Source organism: Melopsittacus undulatus, chromosome 5, assembly GCF_012275295.1.
Source record: "Melopsittacus undulatus isolate bMelUnd1 chromosome 5, bMelUnd1.mat.Z, whole genome shotgun sequence".
Lineage (NCBI taxonomy): Eukaryota > Metazoa > Chordata > Aves > Psittaciformes > Psittaculidae > Melopsittacus > Melopsittacus undulatus.
Window position 1 is genome coordinate 69,995,037 of NC_047531.1, and position 19,743 is coordinate 70,014,779.

General features: G+C 38.5%; 2 protein-coding genes across 3 annotated transcripts in view; one reads left to right on the plus strand and one right to left on the minus strand.

Moving 5' to 3' along the window:
- Positions 1-2,053: 2,053 nt before the first annotated feature.
- CCDC59 (coiled-coil domain containing 59) lies at positions 2,054-9,059 on the minus strand. Its single transcript, XM_031047975.2, has 4 exons — positions 8,812-9,059; positions 7,417-7,642; positions 4,945-5,044; positions 2,054-2,304 (listed from the first exon to the last, which is right to left on the minus strand). The coding sequence occupies exons 1-4, from the start codon at positions 8,933-8,935 to the stop codon at positions 2,143-2,145; spliced, it is 612 nt and encodes a 203-aa protein (XP_030903835.1). The 5' UTR covers positions 8,936-9,059; the 3' UTR covers positions 2,054-2,142.
- The window catches only part of METTL25 (methyltransferase like 25), a 60,478-nt gene continuing 49,772 nt past the window's right edge, over positions 9,038-19,743 (plus strand). For both annotated transcript variants that reach the window (XM_034062856.1, XM_034062857.1), the window contains exons 1-3: positions 9,038-9,288; positions 14,317-14,481; positions 19,182-19,282. In XM_034062856.1, coding sequence (XP_033918747.1) covers positions 9,054-9,288; positions 14,317-14,481; positions 19,182-19,282 — 501 coding nt within the window. In that variant the 5' untranslated portion in view covers positions 9,038-9,053. The remainder of the gene's footprint in view (positions 9,289-14,316; positions 14,482-19,181; positions 19,283-19,743) is intronic.

Here is a 19,743-nt window from a genome sequence, read left to right on the forward strand (position 1 = left end):
ATTTCGAACTGTGCAGCCCTATCTATCCCTTCCACTTCATCTTATTCAGAAGATGTACTGGAAGAAAGACATAACTACTTGAGATCTGCAGGCTTTCAGAGAATAGAAAACAAGCTACTAGAAAGGTTGAGTGTGTGAGTAGGGAAAAAAACAAACCACCAAAAATACCATGAACAGTGTCCTGGGTTCAGCTGTAGCTGGTGCAGTGCTGTGTTTTTGACTTTCAGCCTGTTTTTAGTTACTGCTCAGTAATGTTTACTCTGACCAAGGACTTTTTTCAGTTTCATGCTCTGCCGGTGAGGAGGGGCACAAGAAGCAGAGAGGAAGCAGAAACAGGCCACCTGACCCAAACTAACCAAAAGGGTATTCCATACCACAACACATCATGTCCAGTACATAAACTGGGAGGTTACCCGGAAGGCCTAGATTGCTGCTTGGATCAGAATGGGTGCTGGTCAGGTGGTGAGCAATTGTATTCTGCATCACTTGTGTTTATTGTCTTGTTTCCTTTCCCCTTTTAGTTTCACATTCTCTCCCCTTGTTTTTCCCCTTATCGTTATTATTATTGGTGGTAGTAGTAGTAGTTTTGTATACCTTAGTTATTGGACTGCTCTTAACCTGTGGGATTTACATTCATTTGATTCTCCTCCCCATCCGCCAGTGAGAGCGGGGGAAGTAGGGGGGAAGTGACAGGATTTAGGCTGTTCTTTTTCACATTTCAAAATCACTACATATTCATAGCAAAGTTTAATAAAAAACCAATACAAGTTTAATATCCCATTGGACTAACTTCTCACATTTAAAATCAAAACACACAGTTGAAAGCAGCAGCTTTGCTTTTACAGGCAGCCTCCATGAACTCGTATTTGCTATTGGACTATTTCCCTAGTTGTCATATCAAAAAAAGTAATCATGGTTTTATTTCCTTCCTTAAAAGATCCCTTCCCTTCATTCTTCACACTTTTCTTCATAAAAACATGATGGGTCAACTGTTACAGTGCTACTTGGCAATTAAAAGCAAAGGTTCCATTCTCTTGGCTGCCTGCATGACCTTGAGCCACAGTGCGTCACCACTGCTGTGTTTCTCCCTTCCAGTGGTACCAAATTAATTTAAGTGGCTCGGCAGTGCAGAAGTGTGGGCTCATAAAGCAGCTGAGACATTGGACTGCACTGGCTTCTCATGACTACTGTGCTAGGCTGCTACGTCACAGTAATCAGCAAAGGACAGTATGAGGAAATACCCCATTTTAACATCTTCCTTTTAGAACTGGTACATAAAAAATTAACTTCCAGTGGGAAAAACATATTTTGTACAAATGCCTGTGAGAAGCAAAGCTTAGCCACAACCCCTTTTTAATCTTAAAATCAAATAAACCTATGAAAGAGGGAAAGTGATGGGGAAAAATGACAGAAACTTCTCCTCCGTGAAACCAGCAATGCTGGACCAAGATCAGGTACTTCAGTGCTGTTTTACTATGCACTCTGCCTGATCAGGTTGTCTGAAGCACTGGGGAAGAAGCCATTTTCAGCGCCTCTTCAGAAAAAACTGTTTCATGTTAACTATCACAAAGAACACGGAATAAAAAGACTAAAGATGTATCACCAAGAGCAAAATATATGTTAAGTCTAGGAGAATGACTAATCATAGCCCTCCGAGTATAATTTAAGTTCTTTGCTTTCATATGCCACACCCTATTCAACAGCACACAAAACATACTCTGAGCCTCAGCAGTTCATGAGGTATCAATTATGTAGCATTTATCATTTCACTCCTCTCAAGTAAGCATAATTTTAGTAATCACAATTGCAGGAAGTGTTAAGAGTTAGAAAACAAATGCTTTACACTATGCAAATTCATGTTCAAATAATCCTAGGCTCTAATGATTTGGAATTCAGGATATTACTTAGCTAATGGAATTTAAATTTAGAAATACAGACCAATTATTTTAAAGGTATCAAATCTCTCTCTCTCGCAGCACAGAATACCTATTTTCAGGATGAATATCTTCCAGTGTTGGACTGATGAGATAAAACAAACCAATGGCAAAAGTCATACAGAAGTAAAGATATCATTTATTAAAAGTAATTTAATAAAATGTCCATAGGTAACTCAAAACCTGCAATTAAGATGTGTGCAAAGGTTTATGCATTTTGTTGTATTTTCTGAAGAAGAAACTCCACTTGTAAGTTTAGATTTGGCTGTCCTCTTTTTGTTTTCTTACTCAATATTTTATAAGCTTCCATCTTCTTCTGCTTGTACAAACGCTGGGCTGCTTCTCTTTGTTGTTTCTTTTTTTCTGCTTCCTAAAATTAAAGAAATAAATAAGATTAGGAAATAATTACATACATTACATCATTCATATAACTATGAAGCTATCTATAAACAAGATTTATCTTTGTAAAGATATTGGCAATTAGGTATTTTACTGACACTAGAAACACCCATTAACCTTAAAGGGTTAATCAGGATGCTCTTCCAGCACATACTGCAATCAAAACATTATATTGCCTAAAGCTTAATGAGAAAAGCCAAGTTTTCCTCAGTAGAACATCCTACGATAAGGTTTGTTGCTAAAACCCATTCTACCTCCTTTCTGCGAAACGAGCTCCTTGACTTTTCTCCTTAAAGGACAAAGTGGAAAAATTTCCTGCTTTCTCCTCTGGAGTGCAAGAAATAAAATAAAAAAAAAAAGCCATCCAGTGAGCCTCATGTAAATGTCTTGCCAATCCAGATGTGCTAGGATACTGGACACATCCGCATGGGACTGGCAGATAGGAGGATATGGGACGTATCTGGAGCTAGAAGTTGGGCAGCTCTGTGATACAACAGCATCACAAGAAGCATTATCTAGGGCAACATGATCAAGACCAAACTGTTAGTGACCTGTCCTCTTCAAAGCAACACAGACTCCTATCTTTACTGAGAAAGAGAAGATGGGGCAGGAGATAACCAAATTTTCAAGTATACAAACTTTCCATGTTGAGGGGACAGCACATATGCAAACAAAACACAAATGGAGGCACTCAGACTACATGGATAATCACCATGGTAATATGTTCAGGTTTTTATCAAACAGCTTATGCCCCCTTCTACAGTGTTCTAATTTTAGCAAGTAATTTGGGCAAGCATTTACAACAAGCAACTTAACTAGCTTCCTTCACATATATCATGCCCTCTACCAAAATATGCAAGACCTCACAAATCAAACTGAAGGGCTGGCTGCTTCATATCATTTAGATGATTTCTTCTCATAAAGCTTATTCTTTGAAATGCAGTAGCTGCTGACCACAAAGGCATGTGTTTCTGCAGAATGCCCAAATAGATGATAATTTAGCAATTATCCAAATAAATGATAATTTATCAATTATGTTTTTGTTTTCCATGGCATAGTAGCTTCTGTGACGTACAAAAACTAGTAAGAATGCCCCACGAAGTAGTACATAAATTGAACTAGAAACAACCCAAGAAAATATTTGTAAATAGAAATCTAAGAGGCTACAGGGAAAAAAACAAAACAACAAAATTGCACAGATAACATCTCTCCATTCAGCACACTTCAGTTATTTTCCTGTAACGATGAATATAATTGATTTTTTTTTTTCACACCAGAGTAGCACCAACTCTTACCTGTAATTCACTTCCCGTCTAATATTTTTACTGCTGTTCATCATACTATTGTAAACAACATCCATTTAAGCTACCAACCAAATGCTTACCCAAAGCAAGAACATTCACCGTCCTTAGGTGGTTGTTACTTACATTCTGATCTCTACTAAATCCTAGTATTTTTATATAGTGTGGAGGCTAGAAGTTGTACCTTTAAGCTTATTTCTTTTCCCAAAATACGTAACAGAAAATCCAGAGTTTGCTAATGTATGTGAGATTAAAGCATGTGATCATCACACAGTATTCCCCATAAATGATTACACTTACTGTGGCCCTGGGCTACTGTTCGTTTTGCCTAAATATCTTGAAAAGACAGAAAATGCTAACACCTCTCCTCAGATAACTCTTATGTGCTGCTCAAAGAAAATTCCCTGCAGTCTTGCTGGGTTTTTGTTTATTCCCATTTCCTCTAAATAACCTCGTCATAAAATTGTTTTAGCATGATCTGCATCTGATTTTCAAAACAGCAACTCTCAGCTGAACAACCGCATAACTCACTCAGAATCATGAACCAGTTGGCACAGAATTAAACTAGTTTTCAATCAGCTAAACTGAAGAAATAATACATTTTATGCGGCTATATATTTCTATAGTATTTAAACAGTAGTTACTGAAATTTAGTTGGTTAGCAGTGAGTTACACAACTTCTACAATGTTTGCCATTTTACAGTGCAACAAGCAATGTACTGGCAAAGAACAAAACTATTTAAATAAGGATGCCTCGAATGAATAACTCAACTGACTAGTCAACAATGTTAAGATACACCCTATTAAGTCCCACTAAATTAGAATGAGGGGACAAATAAGATTTTGGCCACGGATACCATTACATTTAATAGTTTTGCTGTTGGTCAAAGAACATAAAAAGGTAAAATGAAGTCTGCATTATGGTAACACCTTAAGAAATAGGATGGATATTTCATTTTTCATCACAAGATGATGATCTTGTTATTACTTCCCCTTCTACAATATTTAAGATGTCTAGTATAATTCACTGGGCTACGCAGATGAAGCTCTTAAGTTTTTCTTGACGTACCAACTGACATACCATAATCCTGCTAATGGCAATTGTAAGACAAAAATAGTAAGAACAAAACAATGGTAACTTGGAAAACCTGCATGCCTGAATATTACTGTTAAGTTGAAAAAGACTAAAAGAATACCAATATCTGTGTTTCTCTCCTATGGCCCTACTTGGGTCCAGATGGACCCAAAATGGTAGAAATGGTAATCTAGTCTTTGTTTACAATCAAGAAATATATCTGTGTAAGATTTACCTCTTTCTTTCTAGCACGCTCAGCCTTTATTTTCTCATACTCTTCTTTTGCCTTCTGATTAGATGTTTTCTTCTTACATTTCCCTTCAGTTGTAACTGACCTGCAAGAAAAAGTCATGTACTTATCACCAAGTACACATAACCATGTATCCCATAGCTACTATAGAATCAGAGCACACTCTTCTGCAATTTTGTACATATTTGGAGAAGTTTATTAGAAACAGAGGTTTCAGAAGGTCCATCCTTCCACACTGATGGGATACCTATTTGCACCACTCTTACATGATGCCCAACAGCACTACACATCATGTAATGAGCAGCTCACATGAAAAGACAGCAAACTAAATTTCTTCAATGCCAAGTATACCGAAGACTGGACTACACACAATATTTAGGGACCTATATCCCTTATCTGCTGCATCTTCACATGGATGATGCTTTATGAAGTTTAAAGAGTGTCTAAAAATTTTCTTCCTCTATCATAAAAGCTCTTCAGAGCTAGAAAAACTGAATGCACTAGCTTAGAACATATTATATCTTTATAGCTCTCACATACGGATGCACCTGCAGAGATACGAGGACAGCCAGTTGTTAGCAGGCTTCCTGCCAGAGAAATCAGGCTAACATAGCAAGGAGAAAATGCCTCCTTGCAATGCTCTCCTAAAAGTTTCTTCTTGAAGGAGATGGCATTATTATTGTCCTTAATGTTCTGAAATTAGGAACTAAAATTACATTCCCTCCAAATTTCACTATTAAAAAACTGCCCAGGTATCTTTCACCAAACAAAACAATTCAAGAAAACCAATTTTGTTTGTCTAGCATTTACTGACACACTACTTTGAATCGTTTTTTCTTGTTATTTAGTCCCAAATTTTTTTTTCTCTGATTCACAACACAGCCATTACATAAACAGTGTGGTAGCAAAGACATTTCACACTTGAAAAGTACATGCCTTGTTAGATATTTAAGAACTGCTCAAAAAGCAAGTTTTTGATGACTAAAAAAATCTGAGAAGTCGCCATTGTCATCTAGGAGATTTCAGACAGACAATCAAAAAGGGAAGAGAAGGTATTTGTTCATACTTTCATTTAGAACTAACACTCTTTCGGAGAAAAAACAAAAAATCTTTGCCTTAGTCTCACCTCCATCTTGTGGCAATACTGTGTAATGACATTTCATCGTCTCAAGTACCAAACCACTTAAACAGTATGTGCTAAAAATAGAATTAGCTAACCAAAGTCTTATATTCCCATAGAACACTGAAGTCTATCTAAGTCTCAACGCATCACACCACCTCAACGATTAGCAGTCACATGCATGAAGAAATATTAATTCTGGTTTACAACCACAATGACCATACTTTAAGCAAAATTAACCCCCCACTGGTTTTAAAAAAACCCATCAGACCTATTTCAGACACCCCACGAATTAACTGCCTATTCCAGACAAAAACTTTACCTTTTTCTCCCTGGTGGGCTTAGATCTGACTGCCTTTACCCACTCTCCTGATCGTTCTTCTCAGGAAAATTTAGATATAGATACACCTTGGAATTTAAAGACTTAGGACACTCCTTGTACTGAGAATGAAAAAGCATTAACTCAGTCACAGTACTTGAATGTTGTTTTAAAACACTGCCAAGACAATGTCAGACCTGAGTGACTACACTTTTCATTTTACTGACATACCTAACCAACATTTTAGGGGGAATTCCTGTCACACAGGGAAAAAAAAGGTTTAAGTTGTCTGACATTTGTTAGACCACAAGTGAGGAGCTCCATTTGACTTTTCACAGTTATTATAGGTAAATTAAAAGCCAAACAAATAACCCCCCAAAACCTCCTCACCAATGGAAAGCTATAAAAGACATTTCTGTTGTTTAAAATTATTACTTTGATAAACAACACTTTACTGCCTTAAGATTTTACTAAATCCTCCCTTTTATTTTTTTTTTAAAGTTCATAGTTACATTCCCCGAAAATTAGCCATACCATGAAAGGGTAACTGCACAAAATATTGCTCACTCTAGCAGAAAAACAGTGCAATATAAAGAAGACAATTTATCAAACTGGGAACAACCTTTCTGAAAAGTGACATTAATTTTAAAATACTCAGAATCAATTCAAAGGAAAATTCTGCAAATGTAAAAGCACCCTACCTGAAAAGCAGGCTCTCATCTTTGTAGATATGGTAAGAAATTAGTCAAACATTTATTGCTCTTGGGCTGAACCTTACCTTTAAAGTACAGTGGTAACTTTCTGTGGACTAAACATCATTCATATTGCTTTCTGATTCTGATGCAAACACAACAAAGCTGTAGGTTCAAATTTTCTAACAAATAAGAAAAATATCTAAGACCTAATGTCATTTTAAGCAAATCACTATACTGAAGTTCATGTGAAGTGTGAGATCTAAAATATTTCTTTAATAATGGAAACAATTACTTGTTCTTAGAGACACATTTAAAAAACTTACTCTACTGCTTCATTAAGTTTTTCTTCTGATACAAGCGAATTATCTGGGGTCCTGCGCCGCCGTTTCTTGAGCATTTCTTCCTCAGCTAGGTAAAGATGCTTCAAGTGCTCTGGATAAGTATCAGTAAATTGATTATCCTGTTGTGAATGAACCTTCTTTCCCTTTCTCAATAATTTCCTGTATTGTCTTTCGATTTTTTGTTTTCTCCGAAATGCAAATCCTCGTCCTAAAAACATAAAGAAAAGAGAATGAAATACAGCTGCACTAAAGTAGTATCAAACCATTCAATTATTGTCAGGACCCTTTCAAGCCATTTCCTTTACACAACCAGAGAAACACACGACTTGTGCTAATTTTAATAAGGACCAGTCAAAAATTCAAGGAAGAAACAGTTACAAACCTGTCTCCTACTGTAGCATTGTAGCTTGCACAAATTTACTGAAAATTATTGCCTAAAACCCGAAAGAACATGCCATGCTAAACATATTTCTTCATGCACACTCAACATGATATACCTTCAGCAATGCTTTTTGAACCTAGTGAAAAGATGCATTAACATTTCACTTGCATTTCACTTCTCTCTTCTTACAGCTTCATAAGCAATATCAACATAGATTCCTAAATATAATCTCAAGAAGATACTGACAATAGTAACACCAGATGCTTCAGCAGTCTGAAGCTGCAATGCCACAGGGAAAAAAAAACCCAAAACAGCCTCTAAATCACTGTATGACATTGAATTATTAACCCATCATATCTTTCCATAAAAATAGTATTTTGATTGCTACTACTTTCTTTCTATACCTGTCCAGGAAGAACTCTTCTACACTTCAAAAGTATGCTACATCATAGAATGATTTAGCCTGAAAAGAAACATCAGACAATGGCTATTTCAGTCTCAAGTCAAACATGTTCTTTTCCTAATATATTAATATCTTATTTTTATTACATTAGTCTTAAGAGCTACTGACTTTTATAATACCCATTTAAAAACGTTTCCAAAGGCAGCAAGTCCAGATCGGGCCAGTCACTACTTCTCCTTTGATTCTTTTTCCAACGTTGACATTTCAGGAAAGTTCTGTAAAAGCCAATGCTCTGTTTCCTATTCGTTTTTACACCTGCATTAACTATCATTCAGTAATCTGAACCTTTTTCTACATATGCTTCTATCTGAAATAGGCAGCTCACACTGGACGTCCCAGCCAACCTTGCAGCCACCGGTCCCCATCCGGTCAGCCACAGTCGAGCCAGCTCAGAGGCACGGCGGGAGGCCTAGGGCTGCAACCAGCAGGTCTGGCCAGTGCCGAGCCTCCGGCGGCGCTGTCTCTCCCACCGTGACAACACAGCAGACCCGCCGGGAACCAGTCGCGGCTGCACCCTCATGCCCACACTCACCCTCCTGCACACTTCCCACGACACTGCGCATGGGGTTGGGCCTCCACAGCCTCTTGCGGCGGGGTCCTCGGCCCTTGGCACTGGCATTTTCAGCCGTTGACGGCCCGCGCTGTGCCGCCACCATCGCTCTCCAGCCGCGCGCAAAGAGATGGCGTCACCGAGGCGCGCCGTCGCCGAAGCCACTCGGTCCTCGATTCACCTGCCTGCGTAACGGCAGCCCCGGCGAGCCGAGCGCAGGCCCCATGTGGCGGCCGGCGGCCGCGCTGCCGCCCCAGCTGCCGCCGGCGGCGGCGGAGAGCAGGCTGCAGCGCGTGTCGCGGTTCCTGGCGCGCGCGCTCCCGCTGTGCCGCGCGCACACCGTGGAATTCTACACGCGCGGGCTGTGGGACCGGCTGGTAGCGCAGCGCCCCGGCGCCGTGCTCGAGGCGCTGCGGCGCCCCCTGGCGGAGGCCTCCGGCGGCGCGGCGGAGCGGTGGGGTGAGTCGGGGCGGGGAGGGGCCCGTTCGGGGGCGCGGCCAGGTGGCGGTCACGGCGCCGTTGGTGGTGTGAGTGCCGCGCTCCCCGGAGCTGTGGCGGCGGCAGAGCGGCCTGCTGCTGCGCGTTGGCTGCTGGGGCCGCCCTATCCGCCTTACGGTGACATGCATCATGTCCCGCCTTGCCATCGTGTTCAGACCTCCTGTCTGTGTTAAAAGCTATTTTCCCTGCTTGAATAAACACCACCCTGCCGAGCTGCTCTGGGTTTTTCTACCCTCTGCCTTCTTGCGGCCACCCCCATGCTGATCCATTACCGTGTGCCGAAGGTGCTTCAGCTCTTTGGTGACAATGCTGTCGCCAACACTGCTAAGTTGTCGTAACCTCTTCTAGGGTAAAGGGGTGTATTTGGAACAGGTAAGGTATAGCTATGTTAGGAGGAGTTGCTCTTTAGGAGCTGTCGGTAGTAGCAGTTGTGCTGATAGTCTCGTTTGTAAGTTCCGTCTTGTTCGTTCAGAAATGAATCTCCTGACAAGCTCCTTTGCTGTGACCCATTTCTGAAGAAAAGGAATAAAACGAACCCCCACAAAAAACCCTCCACATGAGTGCAAAGATGTAACAGGTTAAAAGTCCTTCAACTGTTGAGGCTCTGAAAATGTGGAGGACAGCTGGAAAAGGCTTAAACGCTGCTTATCTGTAATACTGAGAGTCTGGCAGAGGAAGAGAGAAAGCAGTTTTATTTCTGACAAGACCAATTTAAGAAGCACTTCATATTTTTAGTAATTTTCAAGTAAGTCCAAAGGAAGCCAGCTATGAAACTGTGTGACTGAATTTACTGCAGTTCAAGCAGAAGGGAAACATACCACTAGTGCGCTTTCAGGCAGGGCACAGAAATGAAGATAAAGCATCTGAAAGGAATGGTATGTGGGGGGACTGAGCCCAGGCAAAGGGATCCGTTTCTGAACTAAGGTAGTAAAATCTCTGACAAAGCACTTAGCTGAGAAAAACCTGTATCATGCCAAAGCTTATAGAGCATAGATAGCTCTCATGTAGCATTCGTTGTGAAATGCTGCGTTAAATGACATGTGAGACAGGAAAGCACCTTGAGTGCAAGAGAAGTGTCCACAGAAAGCAACATGTGGAGCTGTGCACTTTTTGGCATAGAAGACAGGCCAAGATAATGATTTGGATTTGGAAAGAGATTGAGGAACTGTGAATTGCTACATCACTTGCAATGTTTCTCTCTTGTATCTGAAGACCTTCAAAATATTAACTGTAAGGCTCATTTTTAAAAGGTTGAGATATCTGGGAAAAAAAAAAGAAAACCCTCAAAAGAGTTTATTTGTGCATGAAAAAGATACTTGAATATGAATTAACTTTGAGAGCCAGATGGAAACAAGACTGTTTCAGTAAACAAGCAAAAGTGTTGGGAAGCAGTGAAGAAAAACTACTAATGTTTTTGACAGGGAATGTCAGAGCTAGAAATGATTCAGAACAATGGGACATAAAATTAAATGTAAATAGAGGCTGGTTGCAAAACTAATTACTAGATTGTAATGTGTGGTGTTTGTTCATCAAAAGGTTTAAAGGGAAATACTGCTTGCTACACTCTTAAGAAACTCTCTGTAACTGTCACTGTATGGAACCATATTTCTTTTTTTTGTAATTATTGTACTTTGTGAGTTATAAAGGGGAGGTCAGTTGTATTGTTGCACAGGACTGGGGAGGGAGAGGAAGCCCCGAGCCCGGTGCTGAGGTTGGAGCCGGCGAGATCGAGCTGGTGTTCAGAGCGCACCCCTGCTGGTGGAGGGAGGGAGGGGGAGTTAGGTAGTATGGTTACATGCACCATATAAGGAATAGAGGCTCCGGTGATGGTGAGGCTGGTAACGGACGCTTCTCGAAGCTTCTGGGAGCTTCTCGAAACCTCTTGACGATGAGACCCCAGCAACAGAGGGAAGCAATGGAAAAGCGCCACGTCAACATCCGGGCGAAAGGAGGCAGCAGGATTGGCTGAAGCCTTGAACCGAGAAGGATAAAGGACAGCCCCCCAAAGACCTGGTGTGCTTGTCTTGGGCGGAGTGGAGACTCCCCGGTGCACCCAGCGCTGGTCTTTATCTGCTATCGCTTGCTCAATTTTATAAATTTATAAATTTGAGTTTTAAAACGAGATTGGCTCACTCATTGATAACAAGATGGAATCATTAAACTATAAAACACTAAAGAAAATTACCCTGATTTTACCTGTTTCTACAGGAAAGCACATTGTATTATTCAGACACTGAAGTAGTGGCCGGTAGAGCAGGAAGACAACCGGGAAGGCAGAGCATTGTTCTGCAGATTTTTAAACTTGGAAAATCATTTAATTATCTGTATTCAAAATGTATGTTGTAGAATCTGATACAGAAATTACTGGAACAAAAGACATGGTTTATGTATCTTTAAAATGAAGTGCGTGTTTTAGAAAGGCATGAAAATTTCTTGTGACCAATATATAACATTTCTTTGTTGGTTTCTGCAGGAATTGTTTCTGTTTATTGAAAAAAAAAAGAGACAGAATTGCTCTTTTTTTCTAGCCTCAAAACTATTATGTGTTATTTAATATTCATAGAATCATAGAATATTTAGGATTGGAAAGGACCTCGAGATCATCTAGTTCCCACCCCCCTGCCATGGGCAGGGACACCTCACACTAAACCATATCACCCAAGGCTTCATCCAACCTGGTCTTGAACACTGCCAGGGATGGAGCATTCACTACCTCCCTGGGCAACCCATTCCAGTACCTCACCACCCTAACAGGAAAGAATTTCTTCCTTATACCCAGTCTAAACCTCTGCTGTTTAAGTTTCAACCCGTTACCCGTTGTCCTATCACTACAGTCCCTAATGAATAGTCCCTCCCCAGCATCCCTGTAGGCCCCCTTCAGATACTGGAAGGCTGCTATGAGGTCTCCACGCAGCCTTCTCTTCTCCAGGCTGAACAGTCCCAACTTTCCCAGCCTGTCTTCATATGGGAGGTGCTCCAGTCCCCTGATCATCCTTGTGGCCCTCCTCTGGACTTGTTCAACAGTTCCATGTCCTTTTTATGTTGAGGACACCAGAACTGTACACAATACTCCAAGTGAGGTCTCATGAGAGCAGAGTAGAGGGGCAGGATCACCTCCTTCGACCTGCTGGTCACGCTGCTTTTGATGCAGCCCAGGATACGGTTGGCTTTCTGGGCTGCAGGCACACACTGCTGGCTCATGTTCATTTTCTCATTGACTAACACCCCCAAGTTCTTCTCCACAGGACTACCATGAATTTCCTTTTTGCCCAACCTGTAGCTGTGCCTGGGATTGCTCCGACCCAGGTGTAGGACCTTTCACTTGGCATGGTTAAAAGGTTTTGAGACAATCTCCTTTGAGTATTATGACAAAATTGGAGGCACTGTAAATGAATGGGTGTGTGCTTGCTGATTTGGAAATTCATTCTTGAGTTGTTTGACTCCACCCAGTCATATGATGAAAGTACATCATAGTACAGTATGATTTTTTCAGTGAATATAACCATAAACACCTATATGTGAAAACAAATGCTTGTTAGCCTGTATTAAAAATAGGATTGAGAAATTTACTATTGTTGAGTGCATCAGTACAACTTAATAACATTAGAGATCAGAAGCTAAGCATTAGAGATCTTGAAACCCAACATAAACAGTGACTCTATATTTCTTTTAAATATCAACTGTATGTGTGGTTGTTCTTCAAAATTATGAGATACATAAATGTTTTTTATGTTTACCTTGAAATGGGTACTAAAAGGGTCTTGTAGCATGCTATCATTCATAGAACTACCTTCTTTTTGAGTGTGGCTATGAGCATAGATTTATTTTGCATGCCCAAATGACACTGTGGTAATGTACCCCAGGTAGCTTACTCAAAATATGTGGTAAATGACATTTTGATTTCACATGGTGAACACTTTGCTTCCTAAGAGTTTGAGAAGTTTCACATTTATACATTCACAATCTCCAAACTATTATGACAAGTTTTCTAGAATCTGTTCTATTACAGATCCCAAATTAAACTATAGGGAAACATAAGCTACATTTGACAGAATTGATGTGAAAATGTGAAGTTGTCAGTTCATACTCATACATCTCTGCAAACTAAAAAGTAACATTATTGCAGATTGTCACAAAACTGTTACTCTGCATGATATTTTATGTTACTGTAGGGATTTTGACAAATACATGCTGAATTGTAGTTTTAGAAGCCAGCAAGCAAGAAATTACAATTCTGTTGTACAGTATTACATGCAAGAAGATAATCATGCTACAGAACATTGTGTGTTCTGTAAACTAGTTTTAAAGAATATTTTCAGATACTCACCAGATGATATTTCATTATAATGACCATATAAAGGGTGGGACCTTTTTTTTCAGTTGGACCCCATAGAGAAATTTCAGATCCGTTTTTAGGCAGAAAAAACTTTTATATTTTTATGCATCAAAAAGCTGACGTTTGCCATATTGCTTCTTGTTTATCATGTCATTGCTGTAAATTGGACACAGGCACAGAAAAATCTGTGGTTTAAGTGTTTTCATATTTTACTGTAAATTACTGTTTGTAATTCCAGTTTTTTTGGCATATGTTTCTTTCCTTTGATGATTTATTTGCAAATGTAGGGACTGACTGGTTAAAAGACATACTAGATTCCACCTTCTGAGCAACCAGAGTAGAAGCATTTTGAGAAAACTAACCTTTCTAATATTCATAAATATCACGTAATCCACAAACTGCTTAAAAAAAAAAAAACCAAAACAAAACAATGGATTTTTTTCACATTTACACTGGTTCAGCTATGAGCAAAATTTGACCTTGGTTCTGAAGCAGGAATACAGCTGAAGAAGAATTGAGTTTTCCCACTTATGGAAGCAAAATAAATGGTTACTTCTAGCTGATACTAAGTATTTATTGCTTGTAGTTTTTTGTCAGCACTGTTGCAAAAGATGTTAAACAATGTTTACAGACCTATTTCCTTTTCTGTACAGATGATGACACGTTTTCCAGTGTGTTTTGTGAAAACTCCAAGAAGCTTATCAATGTACATTTGTTTGCCCTGGCTGCTAAGTCTTGTTCTTTGTCCAACCTTGGAGTGTGTACCCCATTAGAAGACATACTTGAAGCATTGAGAGGAGAAAATCAAGGAACAACAGGTATATTTACATCTGTACTTACATTTTTACCTATTCACTGTAGGACCTGCTGAGTTTTGGGTTTGGGTGGTTTGTTGTTTGGTTTTTGTTTGGTTTTTTTTTTTTGTAGTTGTTTTCCTTACATGCTTAACTTTTCATTTGTTCCTAATAAGTTTATTCATTGCCTTTGTTTAGATTCTCATGCTAAAATTAGAGCAGAAGGGTCACAGCATTCAGTACCTACAGACCCTTCGTGAGGTTCAGTTTTAAAGGAGATGAGATAGACAAGCAGGCACACCATTATTCTAGATACCTTGTTAATTCCTTTTGTTTGTCTTCTGCCTGAGCAGCAGGAATCATGATTGCTATTCTTGTGGGTTTTGAAATTCTCACTGTAAAATCTGGCAAGTGGGTGTTCTTTTGTTTTATGTTAAATGTGTGTTTTGGTGTTTAGCTGAATATGGCCCAATAAGTGTTTGATGACACAAAAAAAAATGTTATTCATTCTGTATGTTTTGGGCCTATACCAATTATATGCCATAAAACTGGAGTAATTTAATTTTCTTTAGTTAAAGAAATTGAATTAAAACACTCTCAAGTTGGCATCAAGTTAGATACTGGAAGGCTTATTCCTGATTATATTTTTTGTGTATGATAAGTTGGCATTTTTACTTTCTTGGGCTGCTGTTACTTTCACTGAAGATGTGTTCTTCAGGGAGTCTTCGGTCTTTGTAGAGCTGTTGCTGTCTTTCAGTTTTCTCATTAGTTTTTCAGAGGTGGACCAGGCAGCTTTCTACCTTCTAGTATGTTTTATCCCTATAATGCATTAAAACACTGGCATTTCTTATCCTAAGTGATAACACCATTATATATACTGGGTATCTCCCCCATTTTCTCCATAATTTTTTTCTTTACAATTTTGCCATTTTCTGTGGTTGGCTCCCTAGTTTTTCATTTCTTCAGAAATACTAAAATGCCAGTTTTAATGGTAATTTTAATGGTTTGTTGTGGATTGATCTTACTTTCTGGCTTCTTGTGCAATTTTATTCATCTGAAGCCCTTTTTTTCTTATTTGACAGCTGTGTGCTACTTCTGCTTGCTTTTTGGCTCTTCATTTTTGTTATGCTCTCATTCCCTGCATTCCGCTTAATCTACCATAATTCTCTAGTTTACCTTGTTATATTCATACCTGGATTATCTTTCTTAGACAAAACTCGAAAGATTCTTTCATCTTGTTGTCATGCAGAATTGAGCATCAGGAATAAGGCAATTGCTCAATATTTTCTTCTGTGTGTTGCAGGAGTGTTGCTCAGTTGGGTAACTGGGGCCTGGGTTTGCGATGCAGTAATTCTATGTTCTACTTCATAGAGAAAATAAAATGTCTTCCAAATGTATACAATGGTATTATAATTCAAAACCTTTGTGTTGACTTGGCAGTAAGTATCAGTTAAATTAACTTGATTGAAGTTCCCGGTAAACATTTGGCAGAAGCAAAATACCAAGTTATGGATTCATAGCATGCAAATTTCCAAATGAAAGTTGTGATCTTTTAACTTTAAGCTATTTTAGATATTTTGGATTTAATTCTGTATTTCAGAAAATACATTAATTTCCTGACATACCAAAGCTTGCAAGTCAAGAGAGGTGTAAGTCTGAGAAAACTGTCAACTTTATGATGGCCTTGCTCATATTCTGAAAAGTATGCAGTAAGATAATTCCATTTATGCTTCAGATGGTTTTAATACATTTTCTTGTTCTAAGACAAGCATGCTTATGGACTTATTCCCACAGTTTGTGTACTTGCGTAGTTCTCTAACTGCCTCACCATCTTAATGCAGACTTAGTGCTGTCCTCCCTTGGAATAATTGGTAAGCACAAACATCTTAAGCATATTGTGGACACAGCTACTCGGAATGGAGTTGTGAGTCTAAAGGACTTTCTCCACTGCTTCTTAGTAAAGGACACTGTTGTTCTTACTGCACCATTGGTTTGCTTGCACTGAGTGCATGGGGTCAAAGAGCCTGGCCCAAGGGCAAGAGGCCAGCTGGGAGCATTTTTGTTACAGGATTCATATCTGATACAAGGAGTTAGGGTTGCTAGAATATTGGTTTAAAAGTGCTGTCTACCCTTGCAATGTGTCTGTGGCCAAAGTAGTAGTCATGAAATGACTGTTAATGAATCTGTATTTAAATTGCATGTGCTGGAATATCACTCTGCCTCAGTGTTTGTTTTTTTTTTCAGTATATGGCTATCTCAGTCCCTTACTCCGGCTTACGGAATTAAGTCATAGTGAGCTTCTGTAGAGGTGGTGTTGTCTAGTGTGGACTTGGAATTTCTGTTTTTCTCTTGTGTATCTGAATTTACACAGGTAGCTGGGGTATAAAACCCCAGCACTCTGCCATGGGAGATCTTAGGAAGATCTGCATTAGCCCTATATAAAAGACAGTCTCTCCTCAGTTTGTTCAGCTTCACAACTAGAGACGTACTTGTAAATGGCATTAGAGTTGCAGCAGTTTTTCAAATGGAAAACAGCTACCAGTGCTAGGGGTTCACAATGGGAATAAGCAAATTTCAGTGTAAACATTAGTAACATTACGCTTTCTGTTCCTGTCTTTACATCCAGGGTACTTCTGTGAAGGATTCAAACCACACTTTCTTTTTTTATTACAAAAAGAGATGGATCTCTACATTTCTTATGGGTTTTGAAGTTAGAGTTTGTTCTGCTTGCACTTATTGTACATATAATAAGGAAATCTGCATGCATAATTATTTGTTTCAGGAAAGTAATTTTATAAGAGCAGAATGAGTTTACACAGTTTTTTTAAAAGCAGTATGTATATTTTTTAAAATTTGCAGTTGGCAGCATAAAACTGTCACCACATTCAGTTTTCTATTAGATTGAAATATGTCTGTTTGTTTTTAAAAATAATGTAAAAAAACTATCAGAATTTTGCAGAAAATGCAGCAACAATAAAATTGAAAACCCATAATTTTCTGCAAACAGTATAATTTTCCTTCAACTAAAATATAAACATTCGTTCTGCAAAAGTAGAAGTCTAAAAACAGCTAAGAAACTTCAGTAGCTAAACTGATAAAACCTTTATATTTCTAGATATAAGCAAACTATGAAATTTATGCCTGGAACCTTAGCTTTTTTAAGCTGTGTTTTTTTCTGGATTTCTGGGTTTTTTACATGTTTGAAATACTTAATTCGGCTTCAATGCTCTCTGAAATGGTACTTCACACAGCATTGCCCAATTAAATCTTTTGAGTTCATGCTATAGCAAAGGGTAAAAGGTGCAATATGTGATGATAGTTCAAAGTGACAGTGCTGCTTCGCATAACAAACAACTTTTATTTCTGTCAAGAACTTAAATATCTGTTTCTTCCTGTTCCCATTCTGCTGCTCCTGAGGTTGAGGCTATCCAGACACAAAAATGTTCAAATATCAACAAAAAAAATCTGTCTTTTTTACTTTCATTAGAAATGCTTACAAATTAAGAGGTTTTTAGGACACTGATCTTCACAGTTCTGATGTTAAGCAGAATCTTCAGTGAAATTACCAACACTTGTTTCTGCTATATATTTTGTTTAAAAGTATTAGTCTACTTTTTCCTTTGTCAGTTCATAGGGTCTATATTAGATTTTAAGTTTTGTCATAACAGTTTCTTATAAAATAACAGATGTTTAAGAAATAGATCCTGTGGGCTTAGGGAAAAATAGAGAAAATGCTAGGTTTCTCATGAGCTCAGTTCAATTCCCCATTCTCTTTCAAAGAAGTAACACTCCTGGCTCTGTTCCCAGAATGATCTGATCAAGGACTGAATATAGTTTTTGCTTAATGATCAATTTCTGGACAGATGAACACATACTGTGCAAAAAGCTAGAATGGGAAAGTATATTAATCTGCCTAGTCATGTAGAAAAGTCTTGTTTTCTAGGAGTAATCAGTAATGGTTCAGTTTCTTCTGCCATCAGTCATACTTACAAAAATTTCCATCAATTTACTAGAGCCAAGTGTACTGCAGTGTTGGTCCCCTGTGAGAAATGTGTGGGTTTCTCCCAAGGGACTTCTGAGATCCATCTTTGCTTATAGAGATGTAGAGATTAGCAAGTGGGTACTTGGTATTCTTCAAAAGCGATAAATCTATGGTAGAGATTGTCTCCAGCTCATTAACACATGCTCCAGCAACACTGAAATTATTGATTTTCTGCCATAAAGGTATAACAGTTCTACAACCAATCCATAGGGTAAATAAAATAGAAATGCATCTTCTTTGAATTTCCTGAGCATCATTTAACTTTCACTGAAGATGTCTCCTATTTGATACTGTGGGCAAATCTGCAGAATTAACAAGCCGTACCATGTGATTATCAATTGTTGCTGCTCTTACATTTCATTTATGTAAAGGTAAATGTGATGCACAACACCGAAATAAATATTTTTTTAATGAACAGGAATAGTACAGTTTTATAGAAGTAGCTATTGTCTAATATCTGGTCAGATGCTTGATATGCTGCGTCTTTTAAAAACTAATAGTACTGAGTTTTAGAGTGTGTAAATCAGAAGTTTAGCCTTGTAATAATTTGTGAGTTTTTAATTAAAAATGCTATCCCTAGAATAGGGAAATACTGTAATGTATTTTTAGGCTGGTATTTTCTCTGATCACAAATCTTTTCTAGTATGGGTTATGTTAATATGTATTTATTAATCTGATACAGGTATCAAAACTGATGAGTTTATGAATAATAAGAAATCACATGAAGTGCAGGTGATGTCAGAACTGGTAGTCAACATAGCAAATTATTGTGATATAAAGCAGGTAAGAAAGCATTTCTTACTGTATGTTACTGTGTACCTTCTGAATTGTTCTCCTCACTGTGTTTGAAATCATCATTTTGATATTCTTTTGCTGCTGTTCTTATTTTGCCTGTAAATAATGGTGGCTAAAGAAAAGCCTTTAGGGCCAAGGTGAAAGATAGTTCTGTTTACAAACATTGTTTCTAAGGAGCTGCCTTTCAGTGAGTCAGAGTCATTTTATGACACATGAAAAAAAATAAGAAATTTTAATCATCCTCTATCTGTTAAATGGCTAAAAATTGTACTTCTTTTTGCTATAAATTGGTACTGCCTTGTTTATCAGTATTATACTGCTGACAATTTACCATAAGCATCAGTAGGAGAGCAAAACTTCATTTTTCTCCTTCTGTAAAACACACAGGAATACCACATGGAGACCAAAGTAGAAAAACCTGAGCAATTTTGAAAGCGCACCTTGTTCTG